This window comes from Vulpes lagopus, chromosome 3, assembly GCF_018345385.1.
Source record: "Vulpes lagopus strain Blue_001 chromosome 3, ASM1834538v1, whole genome shotgun sequence".
In the NCBI taxonomy this organism is placed as follows: Eukaryota; Metazoa; Chordata; class Mammalia; order Carnivora; family Canidae; genus Vulpes; species Vulpes lagopus.
The window spans coordinates 66,951,111-66,974,557 of record NC_054826.1 but is presented as its reverse complement, the minus strand read 5'-3'; the positions used below and the strand labels follow the sequence as shown (position 1 = coordinate 66,974,557).

At 56.8% G+C, this 23,447-nt stretch overlaps 1 protein-coding gene across 7 annotated transcripts in view; it reads left to right on the top strand.

The window, feature by feature from the left end:
• The window catches only part of PALD1 (phosphatase domain containing paladin 1), a 94,378-nt gene that overhangs the window by 50,419 nt on the left and 20,512 nt on the right, over window positions 1–23,447 (top strand). For all 7 annotated transcript variants that reach the window (XM_041748126.1, XM_041748128.1, XM_041748125.1 and 4 more), the window contains exons 2-17: window positions 7,499–7,712; window positions 10,780–10,882; window positions 11,839–12,018; window positions 13,352–13,516; window positions 14,514–14,674; window positions 14,883–14,958; window positions 15,904–16,055; window positions 16,399–16,498; window positions 16,654–16,758; window positions 18,868–18,963; window positions 19,397–19,525; window positions 20,198–20,314; window positions 20,426–20,581; window positions 20,897–21,079; window positions 22,245–22,385; window positions 22,507–22,578. In XM_041748126.1, coding sequence (XP_041604060.1) covers window positions 7,528–7,712; window positions 10,780–10,882; window positions 11,839–12,018; window positions 13,352–13,516; window positions 14,514–14,674; window positions 14,883–14,958; window positions 15,904–16,055; window positions 16,399–16,498; window positions 16,654–16,758; window positions 18,868–18,963; window positions 19,397–19,525; window positions 20,198–20,314; window positions 20,426–20,581; window positions 20,897–21,079; window positions 22,245–22,385; window positions 22,507–22,578 — 2,121 coding nt within the window. In that variant the 5' untranslated portion in view covers window positions 7,499–7,527. The remainder of the gene's footprint in view (window positions 1–7,498; window positions 7,713–10,779; window positions 10,883–11,838; window positions 12,019–13,351; window positions 13,517–14,513; window positions 14,675–14,882; window positions 14,959–15,903; window positions 16,056–16,398; window positions 16,499–16,653; window positions 16,759–18,867; window positions 18,964–19,396; window positions 19,526–20,197; window positions 20,315–20,425; window positions 20,582–20,896; window positions 21,080–22,244; window positions 22,386–22,506; window positions 22,579–23,447) is intronic.

Below are 23,447 nucleotides of genomic sequence, written 5' to 3'. Positions count from 1 at the left end.
CAGAGGCCTTGTCTGGGTCAGGCCCCAGCCCCGTAAGGGAGGTTCCCATCCAGCCGTGGCAGGGAGGGGACGTGGGAAGGGAGGAGAGGGAGGGAAGTGCATGGGGAGGGGGCTCCTGGGAGGGGAAGAGGGGCTGAGGGGTCGGAGCCCCTGCTTGGTGTCAGGCTGGCTAGCCCTTGCTTTCTGCACACTTAGGCTACCCAACCCAGGTGGCATAGGGACGCTCCTCCGTTTAGAGGGGAAACTGACACCCAGAGAAGGTAAGTCACACACCCAGGGGCCCCGAGGAGTGGTGGAGACTCGAGTCAGCCGGACTTGGGCCCCCGAGCCCGTGCTTCCCGGAGTCGGAGCCACTGTGTCCTCTACTGGGTGCCAGGCCATCAGATAGTCACCGACAGCTTCCGTGAGTCCCCAGCATCCTGGGAATGCTGGCGCTGGTTCCCAGGAGTCCTCGGGCCTGGCACAGGCTTCTTCAGTTCTCACCCACGGCAAGGGTTGGGGGTTAACCCTGACTGACCCCCCACAGCAGGCCGCGGGGTGCCCCCCGGACCGTGGAGCACTGAGACTCCGCAGCACCGTCCAGTCAGATGTCACCTGGACCACCTGCCTCATTCTAAATGGTCACGTTAAGAATGTGAGAGGAAATAGATGAATGTAATTTTAATGGCATTGCTTAACCCAATATATCAGCCCATATTATCATTTTGACATGACTCAACACAATACATTACATTGTTAACGGGATTCCCTTTTTTTTTTTTGTACGAATTCCTTGAAATGCGCACTTTTACACCTGCAGCACATCCCACTGAAATTGCTGGACCGCGAGAGACTGTAAAGCTGTCTTCCAGAGAGGCTGCACGATCGTACACTCCAGCAGCCATGTCTGGGATCCACTTTGTTCCACATCCTCACCAGTGCTTAATGGTGTTGGTCTTTTTTTTTTTCAAAGATTTTATTTATTTATTCATGAGAGAGAGAGAGAGAGGCAGAGACACAGGAGGAGGGAGAAGCAGGCTCCATGCAGGGAGCCCGACGTGGGACTCGATCCCGGGACTCAAGGATCACGCCCTGGTCTGAAGGCAGCGCTAAACCGCTGGGCCACCTGGGCTGCCCTGGTGTTGGTCTTTTAGTATTTGTTACTCTAATATATTTCCCTGATGATGAATGATGCTAGGTGTGTGTTTATGGACTTATTTGGCTCCTGCATATACTGTCAAATCTTTCGCCTGTTAAAAAAAAAGATTTTATTTTATTCTTAAAAGATTTTATTCAATTGAGAGAGAGAGAGAGAGAGAGAGAGAGAGAGAGAGAAAGCAGGGGGAGGATCAGAGAGAGAGGGAGAAGCAGATGCCTCCCTGAGCAGGGAGCCTGACCTGGGGCTTGATCCCAGGACCCCGAGATCATGACCTGAGCCACAGGCAGATGCTTAACCAACTGAGCCACCCAGGTGCCTCCAAATATTTTATTTTTAAGTAATCTCTGTACCCAGTGTGAGGCTCAAAACTACAACCCCGAGATCAAGAGTCATATACTCCACCTGCTGAGCCAGCCAGATGCCCCATCTTTTGTTCATTTTTCATTGGCTTTCTTGTTAACTTGGGACCATGTTGTAAGAGTTGGAGCCTCTTTTGGTCAGGCTTAGATAAGATATTCTTTTTTTTTTTAAGATTTATTTATTTATTCATGAGAGAGAGAGAGAGAGGGGGAGAGAGAGAGGCAGAGACACAGGCAGAGGGAGAAGCAGGCCCCATGCCGGGAGCCCGATGTGGGACTTGATCCCAGGTCTCCAGGATCATGCCCTGGGCCAAAGGCAGGTGCCAAACTGCTGAGCCACCCAGGGATCCCCTTAGATGAGATGTTCTATGTCGAGTGCTCTGCATGCAGAGATCTGCCCATCGGCCCTCCCGACACCCCCTCTCTGCAGTCAGGGTCACCGTTGAGACCCTCCCCTTGCCCCCCAGATGCAGGCACGGGACTCACACACTCTGGAGCACACCCGTGCTTTGGCTAGTGTCATTACACACTTGGTCAGTATCAGCTCGGCACCGTCTCCCTGTGCTCACAGCAGACTCTCCCCTTTGCTTGGGTCGGAGTGGGCATGGCCCAGCCCAGGAGCCTCTGCTTGGGAGGCAGCTGCTCTCGGCTTCGGCCTTGTCCTTGTGACCCGAGCACATCGCTCTCCCTCTCTGGGCCTCTGTTTCCTCACCTGTGGAGGCAGAGGGCTGGACTCGCTGGCCTCCAGCGGCGTAGCCAGCTCTGAATCTGCTGCTGGGGGCCCGTGGTGACAGCTGTGACCTGTAGTCACATCTTTCCCCGAGGTGGGACTTGGGATTTTGCGACAGGGCCTGGGGTCCATCCCGGTGGGCAGGGAGGGCAGAGGAAGGAATGGGGATGGGCACTCTCCACTTCAGTTTCAAGAGCCAGACTGCTTTGGAAAAGCCCACGGGATTTGCCAGGCCTGGAGGTCATGGCTGCTGTACCACGACAGGGACAAAGAAGGTAGGGGACTTGTGAGCTTTGATTACAGATGGGGAAACTGAGGCCAGAATGGAGACAGTTCAATCCTACCAAGAACCGCCTGAAAATAAACGGACTTGGGCAGCCTGGGTGGCTCAGCGGTTTAGCGCCGCCTTCGGTCCAGGGCGTGATCCTGGAGACGTGGGATTGGGTCCTCCGTCGGGCTCCCCGCATGGAGCCTGCTTCTCCCTCTGCCTGTGTCTCTGCCTCTCTCTGTCTCTGTCTCTCTCTCTTTCTCTTTCTCATGAATAAATAAATAAAATCTTTTTAAAAAAATGGACTTCGACTCACGAGGTGTTTGGGGGCCAAGACCTTAGGAGTCTGCTCTTGAACCTCTTGTCTGTCCCCCATAACGCCAGCACCTCCTCGGCTTGAATGCTGCCATTGACAAGAAAGCTCATCCCTCTGCAGCCCGGGCACTTGTGCTGTGGCATCAGGCATTTAGTGGATGAGCTAGAGCTAATGTTCCAGCTCCTGAAGTTGAATTGTTCCTGGGGAAACAAGGTCACCTCTCTGCCACCAATTCCATAGCGCAGTTTCTTTTGTCTCAGGAATGACTGCTTGTGGAGGCAGCAGGATGCGTGTCCGTCCATCGGCCTTTCTCACATGCCATGGTAGTGTAGTCCAGATGATTCTGTGGCTTCCTAGCTGATCACTGAGGGTCTCTGTCGGGGAAATGGGGCCTGGAGTCCTTGATCCCTCCGTGGGAAACCGTGCATCTCTCTCCCCGTCTGGGAGGCCGTGTCTGGGATGCTCTGGCAGAGAGTGGAGTGGATGAACGGGGATCCAAGAGCAAGAGAGGGAGAGCGTGGGGCATGCTCTGGCTCTCAGGGCAGCTGTGAAGAGGCAGGAAGGCAAACTGATGAGGAGCACATGTCAACTGCTGCCACTTAGCAGAGGTCAACCATCCTCCCTGGAAATGGACGCAGTAAGGCCTGGATCTTTTTTTTTTTTTTGTATGATTTTATTTATTCATGAGAGACATACAGAGACAGAGAGAGAGGCAGAGACACAGGCAGAGGGAGAAGCAGGCTCCATGCAGGGAGCCCGATGGGGGACTCGATCCCAGGTCTCCAGGATCACGCGCTGGGCCGAAGGCAGCACTAAACCACTGAGCCCCCCCGGGCTGCCCTGGGCCTGGATCTCAGGGGCTTGTTGGGTGCCTACTGCCTCGGGGTGCTTTGAAATGTTAACAAGCAGCAGCAAAGGAGAAGGTGAAAGAGGACCTATGTTTGGTGGGGAATATTCTTCCCTCAAATTAGGGTTTTCTTTTTTAGTTTTCTTCCAAGAGCCACTCTCACACTCTGGCAGAAACTTATGGAGTGCCTTTCCAGAATGTTTTCAGGTGCACAAACTATGGGATTACAGAGGAAGTGAGTCGTATTCGGAGAGCTGAAACACTACAAAACAAGTTGGTGGTGTAGTAACACGTGTCGCCGGTTATTATTTTAACAAGATAACCTATGACCTTGTTAGGGAGATCTCAAGGATGATGAGGCAGGGCTGGAGGGAGAGAGGGAGCCCTTTCCAGACCCAAGGTTAAATTTTATTTTGTAAAGACACAACAGTGACAGGGCTGCTGTCGCTCTGCTTGGATGGCGGCATTGAGCTGGAGTGTGCCTTTGATGGGCACCCGTCCGCACCATGGACACCCAGCCAGTCCTGATTGTCCTTTTGGTCTCTGGTGTCGAGAACCCCAGTTTGCAAATGGCACAGCAGCATCTTTATAGCTCGCTTTGCACAGTGAGGTTATGCTTTGTTCTCATGTCCTCGAAATTCACCGGCTTGTAAGGTCACTTGTGAGAGCCTGGGGGGCTCAGGACCACCGGGCACACAGTTGCCCAAAGTTGGTCAGTCATGTCACCCCAGTGCCTGTGGGCAGGGCCCCGGGTCCCTGTGGTTTCAGAGGAGGGATGTGTGCAAGCCATGTTTCCAGACATCTGCACAACAGCAGTGTGAAAAAGGGCCTGTGAGCTCTAGGGACCATGTCCCAGGCCCTGGGGTGCAATGGGGATGATGGCCTTCACTTGTAATCGAAGGAAGTTCTGGACCAGCATAATTGCTTACAAACCATCCAGGTTCCATGGACCCCTTCTTTCAGTCTCCCCATCTCCCACCCCGCCCTCCCCACTCTCCCCTCAAGCAGAGGTTTGAGCACTAGGGACCCCACTAACAACACCCCTCCTTGCTGACCACCTTCCCTGGTAGTGGGCATTGACTGCCAGGACCTCTAGTCTTAGGAGTCAGATCCGATTGAATCTGGAAGAAGCTGTTGGACCGTCCCATCCCTACTGCCATTTTACGGCTGCATATGTGGGGAGGATGAGGCCCCTGTGCTGGCGAGGCTCACTCCAGGCAGGGTGGAGAGAGGTTTTCAGGATGGGGGGAGATCTGCAGAGTGGGAGGCCTGGGGATCCTGGGGCTTCACCCTCTAGACAGTTTGGAAGCTGGTCAACTTTCAAAGGAGATTGTCCTTCCCCCACCCCTGTAGCCTGCAGCTGTGCACATGTGTATTGTCTCCCAGCTGTCCTTACAGGGCCCAGCTGGGGCCTGTTGTCGCCTGTGGAGCCCGTGAGAAATGGGGGTGGCTGGAGCTGGAGCTGTGGGGGTGTCAGCTGCAGCTCGATCTGGTGGGGGGCAGGACGTGGCCAGGGCTGGGCAGCTGTGATCAACTGCTGCCTTCTGTAGCCCCTTCCCACATCCTGTCCTTCCTACCCTCACTTGGGGTGGCTTCCCGTGCTCCTGTTCATGGAGGAGACTGTACTCGTCCATTCCTCCTTGGGCCAGGCTGCTGAGAGGGGTCTGGGGAACTTTGGTGAGCTGTGTTGGGAGCCCGCCAAAGCCAGTGAAGTGGAGAAAAGTTTCTGGCTCTGCTGTGGCAGGCTGGGGCCCACTGTGGAGCCCTTCGTGCTCTCCGAGCAGCCTGTGTTTCTGTTTGGGAACAGAGGCTCATTCCCTTCACCTTTGTCAGAGATGGAGAGGGGGAGGGAGGGAGAAATTGGATGGGCTATGGTGGGGCTCTTATAAACACAAGGTGTGCATGTTGACAGAGCTGTCACATGGCTGCTGGGAGATCTCAAGGATGATGAGGCAGGGCTGGAGGGAGAGAGGGAGCCGTTTCCAGACCGGAGAAGGACAGGGACAGGTGGTGGTTGGGGAAGGTTCGAGGAGGGGTGGGTGAGTCTAGTCATCTGTCTCAGCGGCTCTGGGGAGGGGGAGCCCGAGTCCTCAGGGCCTGGGGGAGAGAAGGCACAGTGTGCTCAGCCTTCACACTAACATGCTGACCCTGCCTCTGCCACCCACTTCCCAAGGTGCTGCTGCTGGTGTGGAGAGGGAGGGCTGGGGAGCGTGGCTGGAGCAGACTGTCCCCAGCACACGGAGCAGCTGACACCGGGCCAGTGGCCACTGAGGGATGGTTCTGGTGCTTCTGCGGTGCAGAGATGTCAGGGTGCAGATGGAGCTGGGGATGGGCGGGCCGGGTGGCCCCCTCCTGTCCTGATCCTAGATCATCGGGGTTGACTGGGGACAAGGGCTACTGGACCCTCAGAGCCCTGGAGCCTGTCTCTGCCCGTCGTCTCCCTTCCCTTGGGCCCCGAGGAACTCCCAGCCCCTTCCCTCCTCCCCAGGGCTGGTCCTCCGACCCCGGCCAGTCCTCCTCACGCCCTCCAGCAGCTCCTCACTGGTCTCTGGCTATTTCCCCAGATGTTCTCTTATTTGTCCTCAGTAGGTTTTAACTTTATTACCCAGTGTTCAGGGGAGAAAAAGCAAAAGGAGAAGTTAGAAGTGCACTCTTCACATGGTGATAACTCACATTAGCCTATTGTGTCCCCCAGACTTTTCTCTGATACGTTTCCATGAATTAAAAAGGGACTGTAGCCTCTTCTTGCCTTGCAACCTGTTCCTTCTAGCCCTGTGTCCTCGAGGTCTTTTCAAATCCATCACTGTGGTATTTTTAATGGCTGTTTAGCCTTTCACCTTAGTGATGCCCCCTCCTTTATTCAGCAAAGCCCCTGTTGTTGGCTGGAGGTTGTTCCCGGGGTTTTGCCATCCTAAATAACACTTCCAGCAACCACACACCCTGGAAGCCTGATTTCTGCGTGCATCCTTAAGTATTTCTCTGGGAGGGGAGACCACTGTGGGGTGGGGATCACTGCGTCCACCAGGGTGCCCAGCCTGCCTCACATGGGTGGAAGGTTCGGCTGTTGGTGATATTGATGATGGTGATGGCAAATTCGGGGGCCTGGTGCTTTCACTGAACCCTTGGATGTCTCTGGCCTCATTTCGTGAGATTTTGGCTAGCATGTCCTCCAGCATCCTGTTCCCATCCACATTCTCTCTCTCTTTTTTTGAAGATTTATTTATTTTAGAGCAAGAGAGAGAGGCAATAGGCAGAGGGAGAGGAGAGCAAGGATCTGAAGCAGACTCCCTGCTGAGTGCAGAGTCTGACCCTGGACTCAATCTCATGACCCTGAAATCATGACCTGAGTTTGAAATCGAGTCGGACACTTAACCACCTGAGCCACCCAGGCACCCCACATCCACACTCCTCAGAGCCAAGCCTGACTTCCCTTTGCACCTGCCCTAGGTCTTTGCACTCCTCCCCGTCAGCGGGGTTTGGCTTCTGGGTGGCCTGACCCAGTCACTTACAGCCCTAGGTCCTGACCAGGTGTGGAGGGTTAACCCCTTTCTGACAGTCATATTTTTGCCAGGGGAGTATGACTGTAAGGGGTCAGGGGCTGTGTCTTTGTGTCTCTTCATATCCATGACCCTCCGAAAACAGCAGCAAAGGGCCAGGCCCATAGCAGGCCCTCATGAACACGTGGTAGGCCACATACCTGCCCTGTGTCCAGCTACAGGTCAGCTGGCCCTTTCTGGGTCTCAGACTTGGTATCTGTGCAGTGGAGGTGGAGGGGGCCAGGTCCCTTCCTGCCCTGGATTTTCCTACCCCTTCCTCTACCATATGCTTCTTGTTCCACAGGTTTGGGGTCCTGAGGCTGCCAGCAGACTATGGGTACAACGGCCAGTACTGCCCAGCAGACAGTTTCGGCGGGCGCCCCCTTTGAGGGCCTCCAGGGCGGAAGCACGATGGACGGTCCACACTCACTCAGCGTCCACTCCTTCCAGAGCACAGGCTTGCACAACAGTAAGGCCAAGTCCATCATCCCCAACAAAGTGGCCCCCGTCGTGATCACGTGAGTGGCGGGGGTGGGGCAGGGCTGTGACCATGTCCCTAGAAGACAGGGTTGGGGCAGCGACCTGGAGGAGGGGTGGCACCCAGCACTTAGTCTGCAAACCGCTTTCCTAGATGAAGATCCTGAGGCCCAGAGAGGTTAAGCAGTTTGTCTGGAGTAACGCAGCAAGCGAGTGGCTGAGTGGGTCTCTAGGCTCATGTTACTTATGGGCATGAGGACATGAGGCATGGAGAGGGAGGAGTGGCTGGTGGGGGGACGCCCTTTTGAAAATAATTTTTGGCCCAACATTTTCTTCTTTTTTTTTTTTTTTTAAAGATTTTATTTATTCATGAGAGACAGAGAGAGAGAGAGAGAGAGAGAGAGAGAGAGGCAGAGATACAGGCAGAGGGAGAAGCAGGCTCCCTGCAGGGAGCCCGATGTGGGACTCCATCCCGGTCTCCAGGATCACACCCTGGGCCAAAGGCAGGCACCCAACTGCTGAGCCACCCAGAGATTCCCTGGCCCAACATTTTCAAAGGGAGTTTATATACTTGGATGTATAAAGCTTAGATTTTTATTTTTCACAACCAGTAATTATGGCTCGAAAGTGAGGTTAATACCAGGTCGTTAGAGAGCTGTGAGCTGAAAAAGCTGGAAGCTGTTGGTCACCTCTCTTAATTAAGTCCTTGAGGGACATTCCCGGAGGAGGCTGAGGGTTTGTTCTGACACTGTATTTGAGACAGTGCACTACATGCACCCAGAGGAAAGGGGTCCGGAAGGGGGCTCTGCAACCCTGTCTGCCCTTATGGGGTCAGTCAAGGAGGGGCTGCTGGGAGCCAGAGGCCAGGAGGACAAAAGAAGCATTGGCTGTGTCTCCTGGTGAATGGAGAAGCCTTATCTTCTGTTGAATCTGCCTCTGGGCCCCTCCTGGTCGCAGGAAGTAGGACACAGTGAGCTAAGAATGAACTGTGTTCCACACATGGAAGTTTGGCAGAGACCTAGTAGATGGGAATTTCTGTGTAAGGAGACCTGAGGGCCGGGAATGATAAATCCACCTTTTGGCTTTGAGGCCTGACAGGAAAATTAGAGTCCTAATCCATTACTGTGCTCCTGATAAGGGGAAGAGAAGAGACCTGATATGTAGTCCCTCTCCCAGGGATGACACATCTAGGTTTGGCCCCCCGAGAGCAGTGTTGAAGACACTGGTCCTGGGCCTTGCTTTGTGACCTGGGGCAAATCCTCTTCCCTCTCTGGGTCTCATTTTTCTTAGCAGATTATGTGGGGATGACATGCAAGATATTTAACCAACTGCTGTGGCTCAGAACAGTCACGGGGCTGCTGAAGAAATCTGCCACAGTGGGACTGTGTGTGTCTCCTGGATCCAGCATGAGTGCAGTACCCCTGGGGTTGCAGCATGGGTGGGGGGAAGAGACCTTAGAGATCACCCAACACGGGGTTTGGCAAACTGTATCCTACAGACCCAATCCAGCCTGGCATCTGTTTTTGTAAATAAAGTTTTATTGGGACACTGCCAGTCCTATTCACTTATATGCTATCCGTGGGTACTTAACACCTCAGTAGCAGACTTGTAGTTGCAACAGAAACTGTATGGCTCCCCAGCCAAAATTATTTACTATCCAGTTCTTGTTATCAAAGGTTTGCCGACTCCTCATCTTATACGTTTTAGATCAGATGTGAAAACTGGATCTAAGCGCATAAACTGGAACTCCTGGGGGTAGAGGGATTTGCGCACCACGTGGCGAGATGGAGGCAGAGCTGATAGCGGGACCCCAAGTCTCTTGACTCCTCGCCTAGTGCTCCCCTGTCCCACTCATTCCACCTCCCGGCCTTCCCTAGACGCAGGGAGCAGAGGAGCAGACACCGGAGAGGCGCGAGCGTCTTATCCATTTGTTATAATCGGCACGGAAGCTTGTGTCTTGAGCGCACAGACCCACCCTGGTTTAGCATCTGCATAACTCTAGTTTTGTACCTCTTAGTTTTGTTTGAAATGGCCCTGTGTAGAGGTAGCATTGCTACTAGTAAAAGTAATTCTATTAATAAACCCTGTGCCCAAGGCCCTTGGCTAAGCGCTTACGTTCAGCCGTGCCTTGAATTCTCACAGCCGCCCTGGGAGGTGAGGATTACTGGAAACGGAGCCACAGAGAGTTGAGTAACTCCAAAGCCACAGGGTTGCCGAGTGGTGGAGCTGGGTTCGTGCCCAGGTCACACACCCCCAAAGCCTGTGTCCTGAGCCACCTCACTGTGCTGTGGGATTGTCAGTGTGGTGTTGTTCTGAGAGACAATCTGATGGAAGGGTCACCTGGGACCCAAGTAACCCTTGAATAGGAGGCCTTGAACAAGACCAAAGCTTCTCTCTACACTAGAGTCCAGGAGGTGCTCCAGCCTGGAATGGTGGCTCTGGGTCAGCCAGGCCCCTCCTCTCTTGTCTCCCCACCACCATCAGCATCTACTTCTTGCCATCACTTCTGGGTGCTAGCCAGGGAGAAGGAGAGAAGGCACCCACCTTTTCTTTAGCGAATGGCTCAAAAGTTGTACACATAGCACTTTTCCTCATATCCCATTGGCTAGAACTTTTTTCTTTTTAGAGATTTTAATATATTTGAGAGAGAGCAATAGAGGGAGAGGGAGAGAGAGAAAAAGAGAGAGAAAGAGAGAGAGAGAGAGAGAGAGAGAGGAAGGGGAGGGAGAAGCAGACATTCTGCTGAGCGGAGAGCCCTGTAGGGGCTTGATTCCAGGACCCTGAGATCATGACCTGAGCCCAAGGCAGATGCTTAACTGACTGAGCCACCCAGGTGTCCCTCCATTGGCCAAAACGTAACCATATGACCATCCTATAGCTGCAAGGGAGGCTGGAGAATATAGTTCCCCACTGGATGGCCCAGTCACAATTGCAGGGTTCTGTTCTTGAAGGAGAGGGTGGATGTTGAGGACAGCAGGCCATCTCTGCCACAGAGGGGTGGCCCAGGGCCTGGGAAGGGTGGGGTGGCCCTGTTGTGGGGTCTGGTGAGGATGGGGGATAGTCAGATCGTGAAGGTTTCCTGACTTGGGCTCTGTTCTGCCCTGGCAGGTATAATTGCAAGGAGGAGTTCCAGATCCATGATGAGCTGCTCAAGGCCCATTACACGCTGGGCCGCCTGTCAGACGCCACTCCTGAGCACTACCTGGTGCAGGTGAGGTCAGCCCGGGCCCTCCCCCTTCAGCCTCTCCCACCCCTTCCCATCCTCCTGCCTCCCAGGGTCCCTCCCTCCTGCTTTCCCCCCTGGCTCCTCCCTTCTCTGCTTCTGCCCTCACCCCACCCTCTGGGGCCCCTATCCACTTCCTCCCACACCCTGGTTTCTGGGGGCCGCTCCCCCTGCCCCGTGGAGCCCCTGGCTCTTCTCTTCTGGCAGGACCCTGCCTGGCCCCAGCCTGCCCCCACCACACCCTCTGAGCAGCAGGAAGAACAGAGACAGGGTCCCAGCCTGCTCCCCCCAGCCTGGGGATCTCCATCCCAGTCTCTGAGTCCCAGAACTTCTCTGGCTTAGCTGTTTTTTCCCCTCACCTCTACCCTAGAAAGTGAGGTCTCCAAGCACAGATGACTTTTACTCTGTGGTCAGTGCGTCCATCCACACCAGCCGGGGAGGGAGGAGCCCCGTCCCTCTCAGAGCTCCAGGGCCTCAGGAAGGGGCTAGTGCAGGATTCCTCTAGCTGATTCCTGGGGCCCCAGTTGTGATCCCTATGTGGCCCTTTCTCCAAGCCCTTTCTCTGGCCAAGGGAGACATTTGCCTTCTTCGTGGAGAGCTTCGGGCCCCACCCTAGGGCCAGCCTCAGTCTCCTTCCTCTGGAGTGCCTCTCCCTGGTCTCTCCTCAAGGCCTGGCTCTGATGCTGCCTCCTGTGTGAAGCCTTCTCTGATTCCCCACCCGGAGGAATTGTTTCTCCCTTTCCCATGCTAAATGACACCTTTCTTGGGATCACAGATGGTCATGTATTTTGTTTGTTTTTTTGAAAAGCCTATAGACAGTTTGAAGAGCATGTCCCCTGCCCCATCTCTCTGTTCCCCATCCTCTGGGGCCTGGGATAGAACTCCACCTACGGAAGATGTCCCTGAGCCATCTGAGTAACCCCCTGTGGCTCTCCCCCTGCCAGGGACGCTACTTCCTGGTGCGGGATGTTGCTGAGAAGATGGATGTGCTGGGCACTCTGCGGGGCTGTGGGGCCCCCAACTTTCGGCAAGTGCGGGGTGGGCTTGCCGTGTTTGGCATGGGACAACCCAGCCTCTCTGGATTCAGGCAGATTCTCCAGAAACTCCAGAAGGATGGACACAGGGTAAGTAGCGCCGCTTCCAGGCAGGATCCGGCCCCCCAAATCTGGCACAGGGGCTTCCGGGAGGGCCCTGGCCACATGATAGGGAGGGTGGCTGGGGATGCAGACTGGGCTCTGCTGGGCATTGAATGCCATGATGATCATTGTGGTTGGCATGGTTGAGATTCTGGGCCAATATTTATTGCCATGTCATTTGTGGCTATGGGGGCCTTAAGGTCAGGAGCCCTTATACACCTAACTTTGAGAACCTCGGAGAAGTCAGAAAGGTGACGGTGACAAGAGGGGACAGGTGATAACGAGAGAGCCACAGCATGATGACCAGAGCTGACATATGCTTGTGTCAACCCTATGAAGGCAGGGCAGTTCCTCCCATTTCAGAGGAAGAACGTAGGCCCAGAGAGGATGAATGAGTGGTGTCAGCTTATGAGGCCCAGCTTATGAATGGTGTCCCAAGACCCAAACTAGGCATCTGGACTCTAAATGCATATTTTTAAAAAAAATTTTATTTATTCATGAGAGAGACAGAGAGGCAGAGACATAGGCAGAGGGAGAAACAGGATCCCTGTGGGGAGCCCGATGTGGGACTCCATCCCAGGACCGCAGGATCATGCCCTGAGTCCTGAGCCAAAGGCAAACGCTCAACCACTGAGCCCCCCGGGCATCCCTAAATGCCTACTTTTAATGTCTGCTCTTTCCTGCCTGATGCTGAGGTGGAGTTTTGAGTGTTTGCAGGGTGGAGGCTGAGGGCCCGCTGTGATTGCAGGCTCAGTGTGGACAGCCCACGCCTGATTTGACCTGAGGTTTAGCTGGAGAGTTCTCAAGTGAACCAGAGTGGGGTGGGGTGTTAGCTCTGTGCAGGTCCCGTCTTCTCAGCCCGACAGCAAGTTCCACAGGGAAGGGTCTGCCCACATACCTCTCTGGGTGTAAGGTGCTCAGTGAATGAATGATTGCATCATGGTGGTGGACATTCATTTCTTCACCTGGTGTCTGTCAAGCACTTGATTGATCCAGCGTTTCGTGCTAGGACTAGTGGGATGTGTAAGGAACCTGTAGTCCATGAAGGGAGATGTACTCACTGATCATGTTAGTATGAAGCAGGAGTTACCACCATGAGCTTCGGACAAAGGGCTGTTGGCCCCGAGAAGAGGGAGAGTCGGGGGCAGGTGGCATTTGAACTGAGCTTTGCTTATCGGGCAGGATTCATGTTGCAGGGACCGGGCGGGGTGACAGGCACTCAACGAGGGGGGAGCAGCCTGAACAAAGGCCCAGAGCTAAGAAGGTCGAGCGTCCGTGCTGGACAGTGGTGACAGCTTCTTCCGCCTTGGGCTCCTGGCAGGGGTGCATCATCTTCTGTGTGCGGGAGGAGCCCGTGCTCTTTCTGCGCGCCGACGAGGACTTCGTGCCCTACACACCCCGAGATAAGCAGAATCTTCACGAGAACCTCCAGGGCCTTGGACCCGGGATCCAAGTAGAGAGCTTAGAGCTGGCCATCCGGAAAGAGGTGAGGGTCACTGATGTGGGTGGGGGGGCCCCCCTTTGCTGGCAGGCCGCGGGCAGCTCATCGGCCCTCACTGGCCCATGCCCACTCACATCCCTCCCTGGCTTGGGCGAGCAGCTGGCTGGAAGGCCAGCTCATGGGAAGCCAGAGGAAGGACTTTTTTTTTTTTTTTTTAAGATTTTATTTATTTATTTGACAGGGAAGTATTAGCAGGGGGTCGTGGCAGAGGCAGAGATAGAAGCAGGCTCCCCTCTGAGCAGGGAGCCCGACATGGGGGTCGATCCCAGGACCCCGGGATCATGACCTGAGCTTAACCGACCAAGCCACCCAGCACCCCAGGAAGGACCTTTTTTGCCTCTGTTTGGCCCAGCTCCATTTGCCTCTGCCCCTTTCCCCCCCTGCACACCTCCTTCACACTCAGCACCCTTGTCTAGGAGGGAGTGGAAGTAGCATCAGACGAGGAGCCCCAACACTGAGGGTCAGCCCTCTATGAGCCGCCACTGCTCCCAATGGGCCTCTGTCTGTTTCTGAGGTGCCTCTCTTCTCCTCCTCCACAACATGGGAGGCCTGCCAAGTTCCTGAGGCCGTTGACACACCGTGGGGGTGTGTACCTGGAGTGTGTGGTCACGGGGCCCCCAGAGACTCCCCGGGCAGGAACCTCCTTTGTCTCCTCTGGTGCCCAGATGAAGGAGCTTCCCCTGTCCTTTGGCCTGATGGCTTAGCTGGCTCCTGCTGTCCACAGGGCGGGGCACTTCCTCCGTGGCCCCAGTGTGGGCCATGTCATTTTGTACATGGGTGGCTGCCCTCAGGCCATGGGCCACCTCTGTCCTGTCAGGACTCCCAGGGCACAGAGTACTTCCCTGTGGCCAGGTGCTTCCCCCTAGAGGCAGAGCGGCCCACCGGTGGCCTCTGTGGGGTCCAGTCCCTCTAGAGCTCAGCCAGGAAGGCCAGGAGGGGCCTGAAGGTCAGTCCTGGCCCCCCACCCCAACTCCTCCTATAGATCCACGACTTTGCCCAGCTGAGTGAGAACACGTATCACGTCTACCACAACATTGAGGACCTCCTGGGGGAGCCTCATGCTGTCACCATCCGGGGTGAGGACGACGTGCTCGTGACCAAGGAGGTGTTCCAGCGGCCCCTCTTCCTGCAGCCCACCTACAGGTACTGAGCGCCAGTCCCACCCGGGGTCACCAGGTGACTTGGGCCACACGGGATGCCAGTGTGCTGGGCATGGGTGCTCTCTGGCCCTGCTCTCCAGCTGTGGCCTCAGTTTCACTGTGTGCAGGGTGGACTAGTTCCCCACAGGAATGCAGGGGTGAGGGGGGATGCCTGGGCTGTGCCTGATGGGTCTCTCCCCCTTGCCTGGCAGGTACCACCGCCTGCCCCTGCCAGAGCAAGGGGCCCCCCTGGAAGCCCAGTTTGATGCCTTTGTGAGTGTCCTCCGGGTAAGTCAGGGCAGGAGGGGCTGGTGGGAGCACAGAGTAGGGACAGGTGCCTGCAGAGCGGGTCTGGGTCTGGGCCCTGTCTCCATGGTGAAGCTCAGGGCAAGTGTGGCCTCTGGCTTTCCTCAGAGCAAAGTGTTGTGTAGGAGGTGGAATGTCCGTATCTCTGTGGGAGTGTGTATTTGTACATTCTACGCTGCCAGAGCCCAGCGCTGACGGTCTGAAGGCCTGCGTTCTGGGCAGGCTCAGTTGTTAACTTGCTGTGTGATCTTTGGACAAATCACCTGTCTAGACACCAAGTTACTGGAGCTAAAGAATTCTTTTTTTTTTTTTTTTTTAAATTTTTATTTATTTATGATAGTCACAGTGAGAGAGAGAGAGAGAGAGAGAGAGAGAGGCAGAGACACAGGCAGAGGGAGAAGCAGGCTCCATGCACCGGGAGCCTGACGTGGGATTCGATCCCGGGTCTCCAGGATCGCGCCCTGGGCCAAAGGCAGGCGCCAAACCGCTGCGCCACCCAGGGATCCCCTGGAGCTAAAGAATTCTTATGCGTAGACTCCGGGGCTGGTGTTTCCTGAGTGCGGGTGGTGTTTCTTTCCCATCTCCTGCGAAAGAGCCACCTTATTTAATTTGTATTTCAGGGCTTGGGGGTTGTTAAATACAAGCCTGTCCCCTCTGAGCAATCTTACTTCTCAGACCAACTCCTTGAGCTCTGCCAGGGCCTGGGAAGGAGGCAGGGCCGTGCTCCTTGGGGCGGATAGGGCAGATTAGGCTTTGAAGTTTGGTAAGAGAGGCTGAGCCACCTGTCTAGGCACCCCACCCCCCATCCTTGCCAAAGACTGCAGGGCACAGGTAGGCCCACGTCGTGATCCCCCCAACCTCCCCGGCTTGGTCCCAGCAGAGGGGTTTCCAGGTCATGCTGTTGCTGATGGTTCTGGTCTTTCCCAGGAAACCCCCAGCCTGCTGCTGCTCCGAGATGCCCACGGCCCCCCTCCTGCTCTCCTCTTCAGCTGCCAGACGGGCGTGGGCAGGACCAACCTGGGAATGACCCTGGGTACCCTCGTCCTGTTTCACCACAGTGGGGCTGCCTCGAGGCCCGAGTGAGTGTGGGGATGAGGAGCGGAGCGGGCAGGGCTGGAAGGAGTCTGGGGACATGGCAGGAGCCCAGGGCCGGCGCTGGGGGTGGGGCAGGTGGTGTTCATCTCCTGGGTTGCCACAGACTTGCTGAGTAACGTGGAAAAAATCACTTGACCTCTCTGGGCCTCAGTTTCCCCAGTGGGGAGCATGCCCTTTGCTTCCCCCAACCTGAATGGGAAGGAAGACTTGGACCCTGTAGTCCAGGGCTTCTCGGCAGCCATGAGAATGGGAGCGTCAGCATGGTGGGGGGACAGAGGTAGAGGCCTTTGGGGGCATTGCCTATGCTACTGACCCCTTCCTTGTCAGGGCTGTCCCCCTGCAGACCAAGCCACTGCCCCTGGAGCAGCTCCAGGTGATCCAGAGCTTTCTCCACATGGTGCCTCAGGGGAGGAAGATGGTGGAGGAGGTGAGCCAGGGGTCTGGGGGTGGGGGTCCTCGGTGGGCTTTGCTTCCTCCCCGTTGCTGCTGCTTCTTGACAAACCTTTCTTCCCTTCCACCTCCCGCCATCCTCCCCCGGCCCTGCTCCCTCCCTGCTGCCCTCCTGCCCTGGTGGGGCGCCAGGTGGACAGAGCCCTCACCTCCTGCGCAGAGCTGCATGACCTGAAGGAGGTAGTCTTGGAACGCCAGAAGAAGCTGGAAGGCACCCGGCCAGAGGGCCCAGCCCAGGTGAGGCCCGGATGGTCTGCGGCTGCTGAGTCCTGCGACCTCATTCCGTGAGGCCTGCTGGCTGCTTTCTGTCCGACCGACTCTTCTGGTTGCTGCTTCTCCCGGAGGAGAGAGGTGTTCAGAGGAAGGGGAGATGCAGGAGCGAGGCCTGCAGGAAGGACAGGACAGGGAAGAGGGGAAGTTTACTTTCCCTGGCCCCGTCCCCTCGCTGCAGAATAAACAGGATGGAGGAAGGGGCTGCTGGCAGGGGTGCTGGGGGGCCTCTGGGTCCAGAGACTTCCCAGATCGCTCCTGGCTCCCCTCCTCCTGCCAATCAGTGCTTTGCTGTTGCTTTGGGTCGGCTGGGGTTTGGTCCAGCCTGCTGCGTCTGGAAGAGTGATGGGCTCTGGGCTGTCTCAGCGCCCTGTCCCTGCGCTCTGGGGAGAGGCAGTTGTCTTGACAGTGTTTGCGCATGACAGTGCATGGAAGGAATCTAAGGCCGGCAGAGACTTTTTCTTCTTTAACACTTAAAAAAAATAACTTTGAAAAGCAGTAGTCTGGTATGGAAAAATGAGAAATTGGAGAGGGAAGAAAGTCACCCATAATGCCAGCGTAGCTGCTGTGAGCATCCGGGGCTGGCTTCTTCCCACGTGCTTTGTGACGATCTTGTGTCGGGTGCTCCAGGGCACGTTTGCGGCCTGCTGGTAGCCCTTCTCTTCAGCTTCCCGTGCCACCCCTGCTTTCGTCATGGCCATGCTTGCTGGCTCTGTGACGTCAGCCGTCGTTGGCCTGCTAGGTTAAGAGCATGGGCTCTGGCCTGACCACCTGGGGTCTGGTCCTGCCTCTGCCACCTATGTAGGTGAGTGGACGTGGGCAACCTGCTTCACGGCTCCGTGCCTCAGTTTCCCCACTTGTAAAACAGGGCCAGTAACAGTTGCCACCCTGTAGAATTGTTGTGAGGATCAGCTGAGATATGAGCCATGAAGCCCTTCGATGGGAGCCTGGCACAGAGCAGGTGTCCTTGGAATGTCACCTGCCATGATTCACTCACTAATCATGTTCCCTTGGATGGGCCTTGGACAGTTGAGTTGCTTCCAGTTTCTCGTCTGTGTAAATTCCTTTGCCTCAAGATAATTTCATGAAAGCAAAGCTGTTTTATATTTAGGATTTTTTTTTCTCTTAGCTAGATTAGAGGTTGGCAAACTGTGACCCAAATCCAGCCCGGCCACCTTGTTTTCGTAAAGAAGTTTTCCTAGAACATGGCCTTGCCCATTCATTTCAGTCCCGTCTGTGGCTCTCTCAGGCTGCAGTGGCAGAGTGAGGCAGGTACAGCAGAAACCCTGGAATATTTACTACCTGGCCTTTGAAAGAAGTAGAAGTTTGCTGAGCTCTAGCCTGGATTCCCAACGATGGGGTTAAATGTAATCAAAGAGCATAACCTTCCTTTCAGGCCTGTATGAGCCTCACTTGCCCTCCAGAAGGTGGTTGTGACCCCACAGGAGAACCCTGAGATGCGAAGGTGGAGAGAGGGAGCTTGGGATCCTCTCTGATGGCTCCTTACCCGCAGAGCACACTGGGCTGGGGTTAGGACATTTGTCTGGGGACCCAGCTCTCCTTGCCATCAGCGGCCTGATTGAGCAAGTCACTTCATTTCTCAGAAGTGAGGGTGAAAATAATAGCCCCCTTGGAGCACCGTGAGGAGGGTCTTCCTTGTGGTGGGGTCACAGTTCTGAGGGGGGTGCCTCTGGCTCAGAGGTGGGTGTTTATAGACTTGCTTCCTCACCTTGATTATACAAGCGCACGACTTGGTGCACAGAGTGGGCATGGAGGTGAGGGGGTCCCAGCCTATCTCTGGGCTCAGAACCTGTGGGCGAGGCGGTCCCCAATCCGATAGCAGTAGTGCTGGGGTAGCCACCAACGCTTTTGCTGTGCCACAGACTAATCACAGCCAAGGGGGATAGAATTTCCAACCTCACAGGACTGCGTTATGAAGGAGGGGTAGACTGTGTTCCGGGGGATTTCTGAGGCTTACCTCCTGCCCGTCCCGGGATGGGCACGGGGACGGGATGGGGATGGGGTGGTGCCAGGAGCCCTTTACCACCGGTGTCCCTCCCTGTCACCTCCTCGCAGGGCCGCAGCAGCCAGCATGGTGTCCGGCAGAGGGCACTGCAGAGCCTGGAGCAATACTTTTACCTGATCCTGTTTAATTACTATCTGCATGAACAGGTGGGGCTGGGGGAAGGGGAGGGCCACAGCCATCCTCCTGGGGTCCCTCCAGCCTTGTCCCCCGTGGTGACTGGCATGGGGCTGCCGGGGTCCCCCGTGGAGCTGGGGAGGGGAGTGGGGACATCTGTGTTGGTTCCAGAGGAAGGTGGGTGTGGGGGGCACGTGGAGAGACCCAGTTAGAGTGGTGGTCCCAGAGCCGTGGGTCGGGCCGAGGGAGCACCCAGCTCTCTCTCCCCTGGCCCCAAGCTCTGTACCCTTTGCCGGGGCTTTGGGGCCTGGAAGGATCTTGCTTCAGACCTCCTGGCCTTCTTTCCTCATCCCTGCCCTGGACTGTGATGGGTGTCTCTGGGGGCTCCCCCGCCACAGGGCAGGCTGGGAGAGTTTGGGATGGCCTCGTGCCCCTGAACTCACGTCTCTCTGCCTCGGGCTGCAGTACCCGCTGGCCTTTGCCCTCAGTTTCAGCCGCTGGCTGTGTGCCCATCCTGAGCTGTACCGCCTGCCTGTGACGCTGAACTCCGCGGGCCCCGTGGCCCCAGGGGACCTCATCACGAAGGGCTCTCTGGTGAGTGTGGCTGGCTGGCTGGGGGAGTGGGAATGGGTGTGGGCCCGGGGCTGGCGGGCCCTTGACGCCTGATGGGTCGGGTTAGGCATTGCCCTCCTTCACAGAAGGCAAAGGGGCGATGGCCTTTGGGGCGGCAGGATCTTCCTGTGAGTGATGTAGAGTTGATCTCAGGCCCCCAGGAGCATTTGTAGCTTTGGCCACTGGTGTAGTCGCTCTCCTCATTCTCAAACCCATGTGCTCTGGGCAAGGAGGTGGGAAGCCTGGTTCTGTTTTTTTTTTTTTTTTGTAAAGGTTTTATTTTTATTTATTCATGAAAGACAGAGAGAGAGAGAGAGGCAGAGACACAGGCAGAGGGAGAAGCAGGCTCCATGCAGGGAGCCCGATGTGAGAATCGATCCCGACACCCTGGGGTTGTGACCTGAGCCCAAGGCAGACGCTCAACCGCAGAGCCACCCAGGTGCCCCGGGAGTCCTGGTTCTGATGTTTTTGTCACCAGCCTCTCATTTTTGAGCGTCAGGTTCCTCATCTGGAGAGTGGGCGCTGTCGCTTTTCTCCTCGCCAGTGCAGTGATGAAGTTGCAAGAGTGCAAGCGTAACTTTGTAAACTGTAAAGCGCCTCCTCTGCCCCACCTTGGGCCAGGCTTTGAACCTCAGTCAGCTGCTCTCCCCACAGGTGGCAGACGACCTTGTCTCCCCGGATGCACTCAGCACCATCAGAGAGATGGATGTGGCCAACTTTCGACGGGTGCCCCGCATGCCTATCTATGGCACGGCCCAGCCCAGCGCCAAGGTGACCACCCTAGGGGCCCTAGGTCCACTCATAGGGTCGGGGTAGGGCTGGGGGGGAAGGTTGAGCCTGAGTGAGCCCTGTCACTCACTGGTGGCCCTCCTGTCCCCCCAGGCCCTGGGGAGTGTCCTGGCCTACCTGACTGATGCCAAGAGGAAGCTACGGCATGTTGTGTGGGTCAACCTGAGGGAGGAGGCCGTGCTGGAGTGTGATGGGCACACCCACAGCCTGCGGTGTCCTGGGCCCCCCATGGCCTCCGAACAGCTTGAGGTGAGGCACCCCCCTCTGCCTTCTGCACATGCCTGCCTCGAAGGCCTTCTGGGAAACTGGCCTGGGAGGATCTTCAGAAGGTCCCATGCCCCTCTTGTAAGTTGGAGAAACTGAGGCCGCAAGAGGAGCAGACTCAGGGAGTGACTGAATCAGGACTCCCACTTTGGCTGTCTCCCTTGCTCTCAGTCGGACCCCTGAGGCTCAGGAAGGGGCAGGGGTGCACCCAGTAGCCAAGACTGGTCCTGGTCATGTCAGGCTCATGTCAGCCTGGCGGCTACCTCAGTGGCCTGAGCCCTCTGTCCCACCCTCCTCTAGCACCTGGAGTCCCAGCTGAAGGCCCACCTGAGCACGCCTCTCTCAGGCACGGGCGGTCCACCGACCCGCAGGTTCCAGACATGCCTGACCATGCAGGAGGTCTTCAGCCAGCACCGGGGGACCTACCCCGGCCTCACGTACCACCGCATCCCCGTGCCAGACTTCTGTGCCCCCTGTGAGAAGGTGAGGGGGCTGTGCAGGCCAGGCCTCTGGGGAGGGGGAGGAGGCCTTCTCCTGCCATCCCCTGCTCTTGCCTGGGCCTTGGTCCTGGGCGCAGCTCCCCCGAGGGACGGGGAGCCTGTTCCACGAACCTTCCGATTCGACCGAGTGGGTAATTCACAGCACTCCTAGCTTCGTGTCTGCAGGGCACGTATGCACCTGTGTGTTCATTACATGTGGTGGGTGTGTGTGTGTGTGGGAAGCACGTCCCTAGTGTTTGTGTGAATGTGTATTTGTTGGGGAAGCATGTTTGGAGGGTGTGTGGGGTCCCTGTGGAGCGTGTACGTGTGTGGTGGGTGTACTGGTGTGGAGTCTGTGATGCACGTCTTGTCTTTACCAGGGGAAAGGTGCGTGGCTGGGGAACCGTGTGGTGTGGTGTGTGTGTGTGGAGGGAGCCGTGGAGTGCTTGCGTATGACCAAGGTCGTTTGTGTGTTATGTGTGTGGTCTCTGGAGGCCCGTGCCTCTGTGGGAGTCTGGGCTGTTTGGGTGTCTCAAGGTCCATCGATACGTCCGTGGTGTGTGTGTCCTCACTTACGGCACGTGGGTCGCTGTGTGCCTGTGTGATGCCCCGGTTGTTTGGGTGGTGTGTCTACGCGGGTGTGGTTCTGTGCGGGGCGTGTGTGGGGATTTGGAGGTGCAGGGTGTGATCCCCTGGTTGCTGGTTGTTTGTCGCCCCCTGGTGGACCTGTGCTGCAGTGATCGGCTGTGTGTGCGCGCGCGCGTGTGCGTGTGCGTGTGTGTGTGTGTGCGTGTGCGTGTGTGTGTGTGTGTGTGTGTGTGGCCTTGGGTCCCTCGCAGGCACCATCGCCGCCAGGGGTCCCCTGGGGACACCGCACATGGGAGTGGCATACGCACGTTTTGTGTCCTGCCCGGTGGAGGGTGTGAGCGTGTGTGCGTGCGCGCTCACGTGTGTGACCGGGGCCTGGGGGCGGATGACAGTCCACAGGCGTGTGACTTTACAAGCACGCGGTCTGGCATGACCTGCGGGACTTGGGCCGTGAGCGTGACCCAGCAGGGGCCCTGGCCGGCCCAGGACAGCTGCGCTGGGGTTGCCGTTGGGAGCGGCAGGTGCGTGGGGGCCGCCCGGGGCGCCCGCTGCCCGACTCACACCCTGGTCTCCCCACCCAGGATTTTGACCGACTGCTCGAGGCTCTGCGGGCCGCCCTCGCCCTGGACGCGGGCACCGGCTTCGTGTTCAGCTGCCTCAGCGGCCAGGGCCGGACCACGACAGCCATGGTGGTGGCCGTGCTTGCCTTCTGGCACATCCAGGTGTGTGTGGACAGGGCAGGGGGCACCCGGGCCCGGGACGCCGCTGGGACAGAGGTGGTGCACGGGGGAGGGCGCGACCTGGACGGAGGTGCTCCCTGTCCCAGCCGCTGTCCTCCCTCAGGGCTTCCCCGAGGTGGGCGAGGAGGAGCTCGTGAGTGTGCCCGATGCCAAGTTCACCAAGGGCGAGTTTGAGGTGAGCGTGCCCCTTGGGGCCCTGCGGGGATAGCTGGGTGAGGGGAGAGGGCAAGTGTTGCTGCAGGTCTGGGGGGTCTTCAGAGCTCTTCTTACTCGTATCACCATTTTCCTCCTTGTCCTCTGAGTGCTCCCCTGCTCCCATTTCACAGATGAGCACACCGCAGCCAGGTGAGCGTGGCCCTGGGCCCTGGCAGATGGCTATTGGAGAAGGGGGGACTCAACTGACCCCCCTGCCTGGCCCTGCCCTTGGCTGCCCCTTGCCCGGGAGGAGGCCTCTGGCCACGTTTTGTCTGGGTAACGCTGACGACTGCCCAACAGGTGCCTGGGCCCCAGCTGTGGCTGGTGACCTTGATGTGGGGCCGTGGCATGTCCCACTCCACCCTCATTTCAGTCCAGGGCACTGGATGGACGGCCACTGACACTTCCTGTACTATGCGCCTGCCACACGCCATCATCCCAGACACCCTGCAAGTGGGCGGCAGGGACCCCGTCCTATGGCCGGGGGATGTGGAGCTCAGAGCTGGCATGTGGCTCTCTGGTGTCGAGGCCGTGGTCGGCTCCTGCCCCAGTTGGCTGGCCTCATCACATTCCCTTCCCCTGCTGTCCCTGCCGTCCTATCACCCTGGCCTCTGCACTCTCCCTCAACCTTGCCAAGCTTCCTCTGCTTCTTGGCCTTCGCATATGCTCTTCCCTCCCCTGAAACTCCTCTCTTCCTAATCCCCGCTGATTGGCTGATTCTTAGATTTTTATTTTTTAAATTGTGGTAAAATACGCATACCATGTAATTTACCATTTTAACCATTTTTTAAGTGTATGGTTCTGTGGCATTGAGTACATTCACTTTGTCGTGCAACCGTTACCACCCTC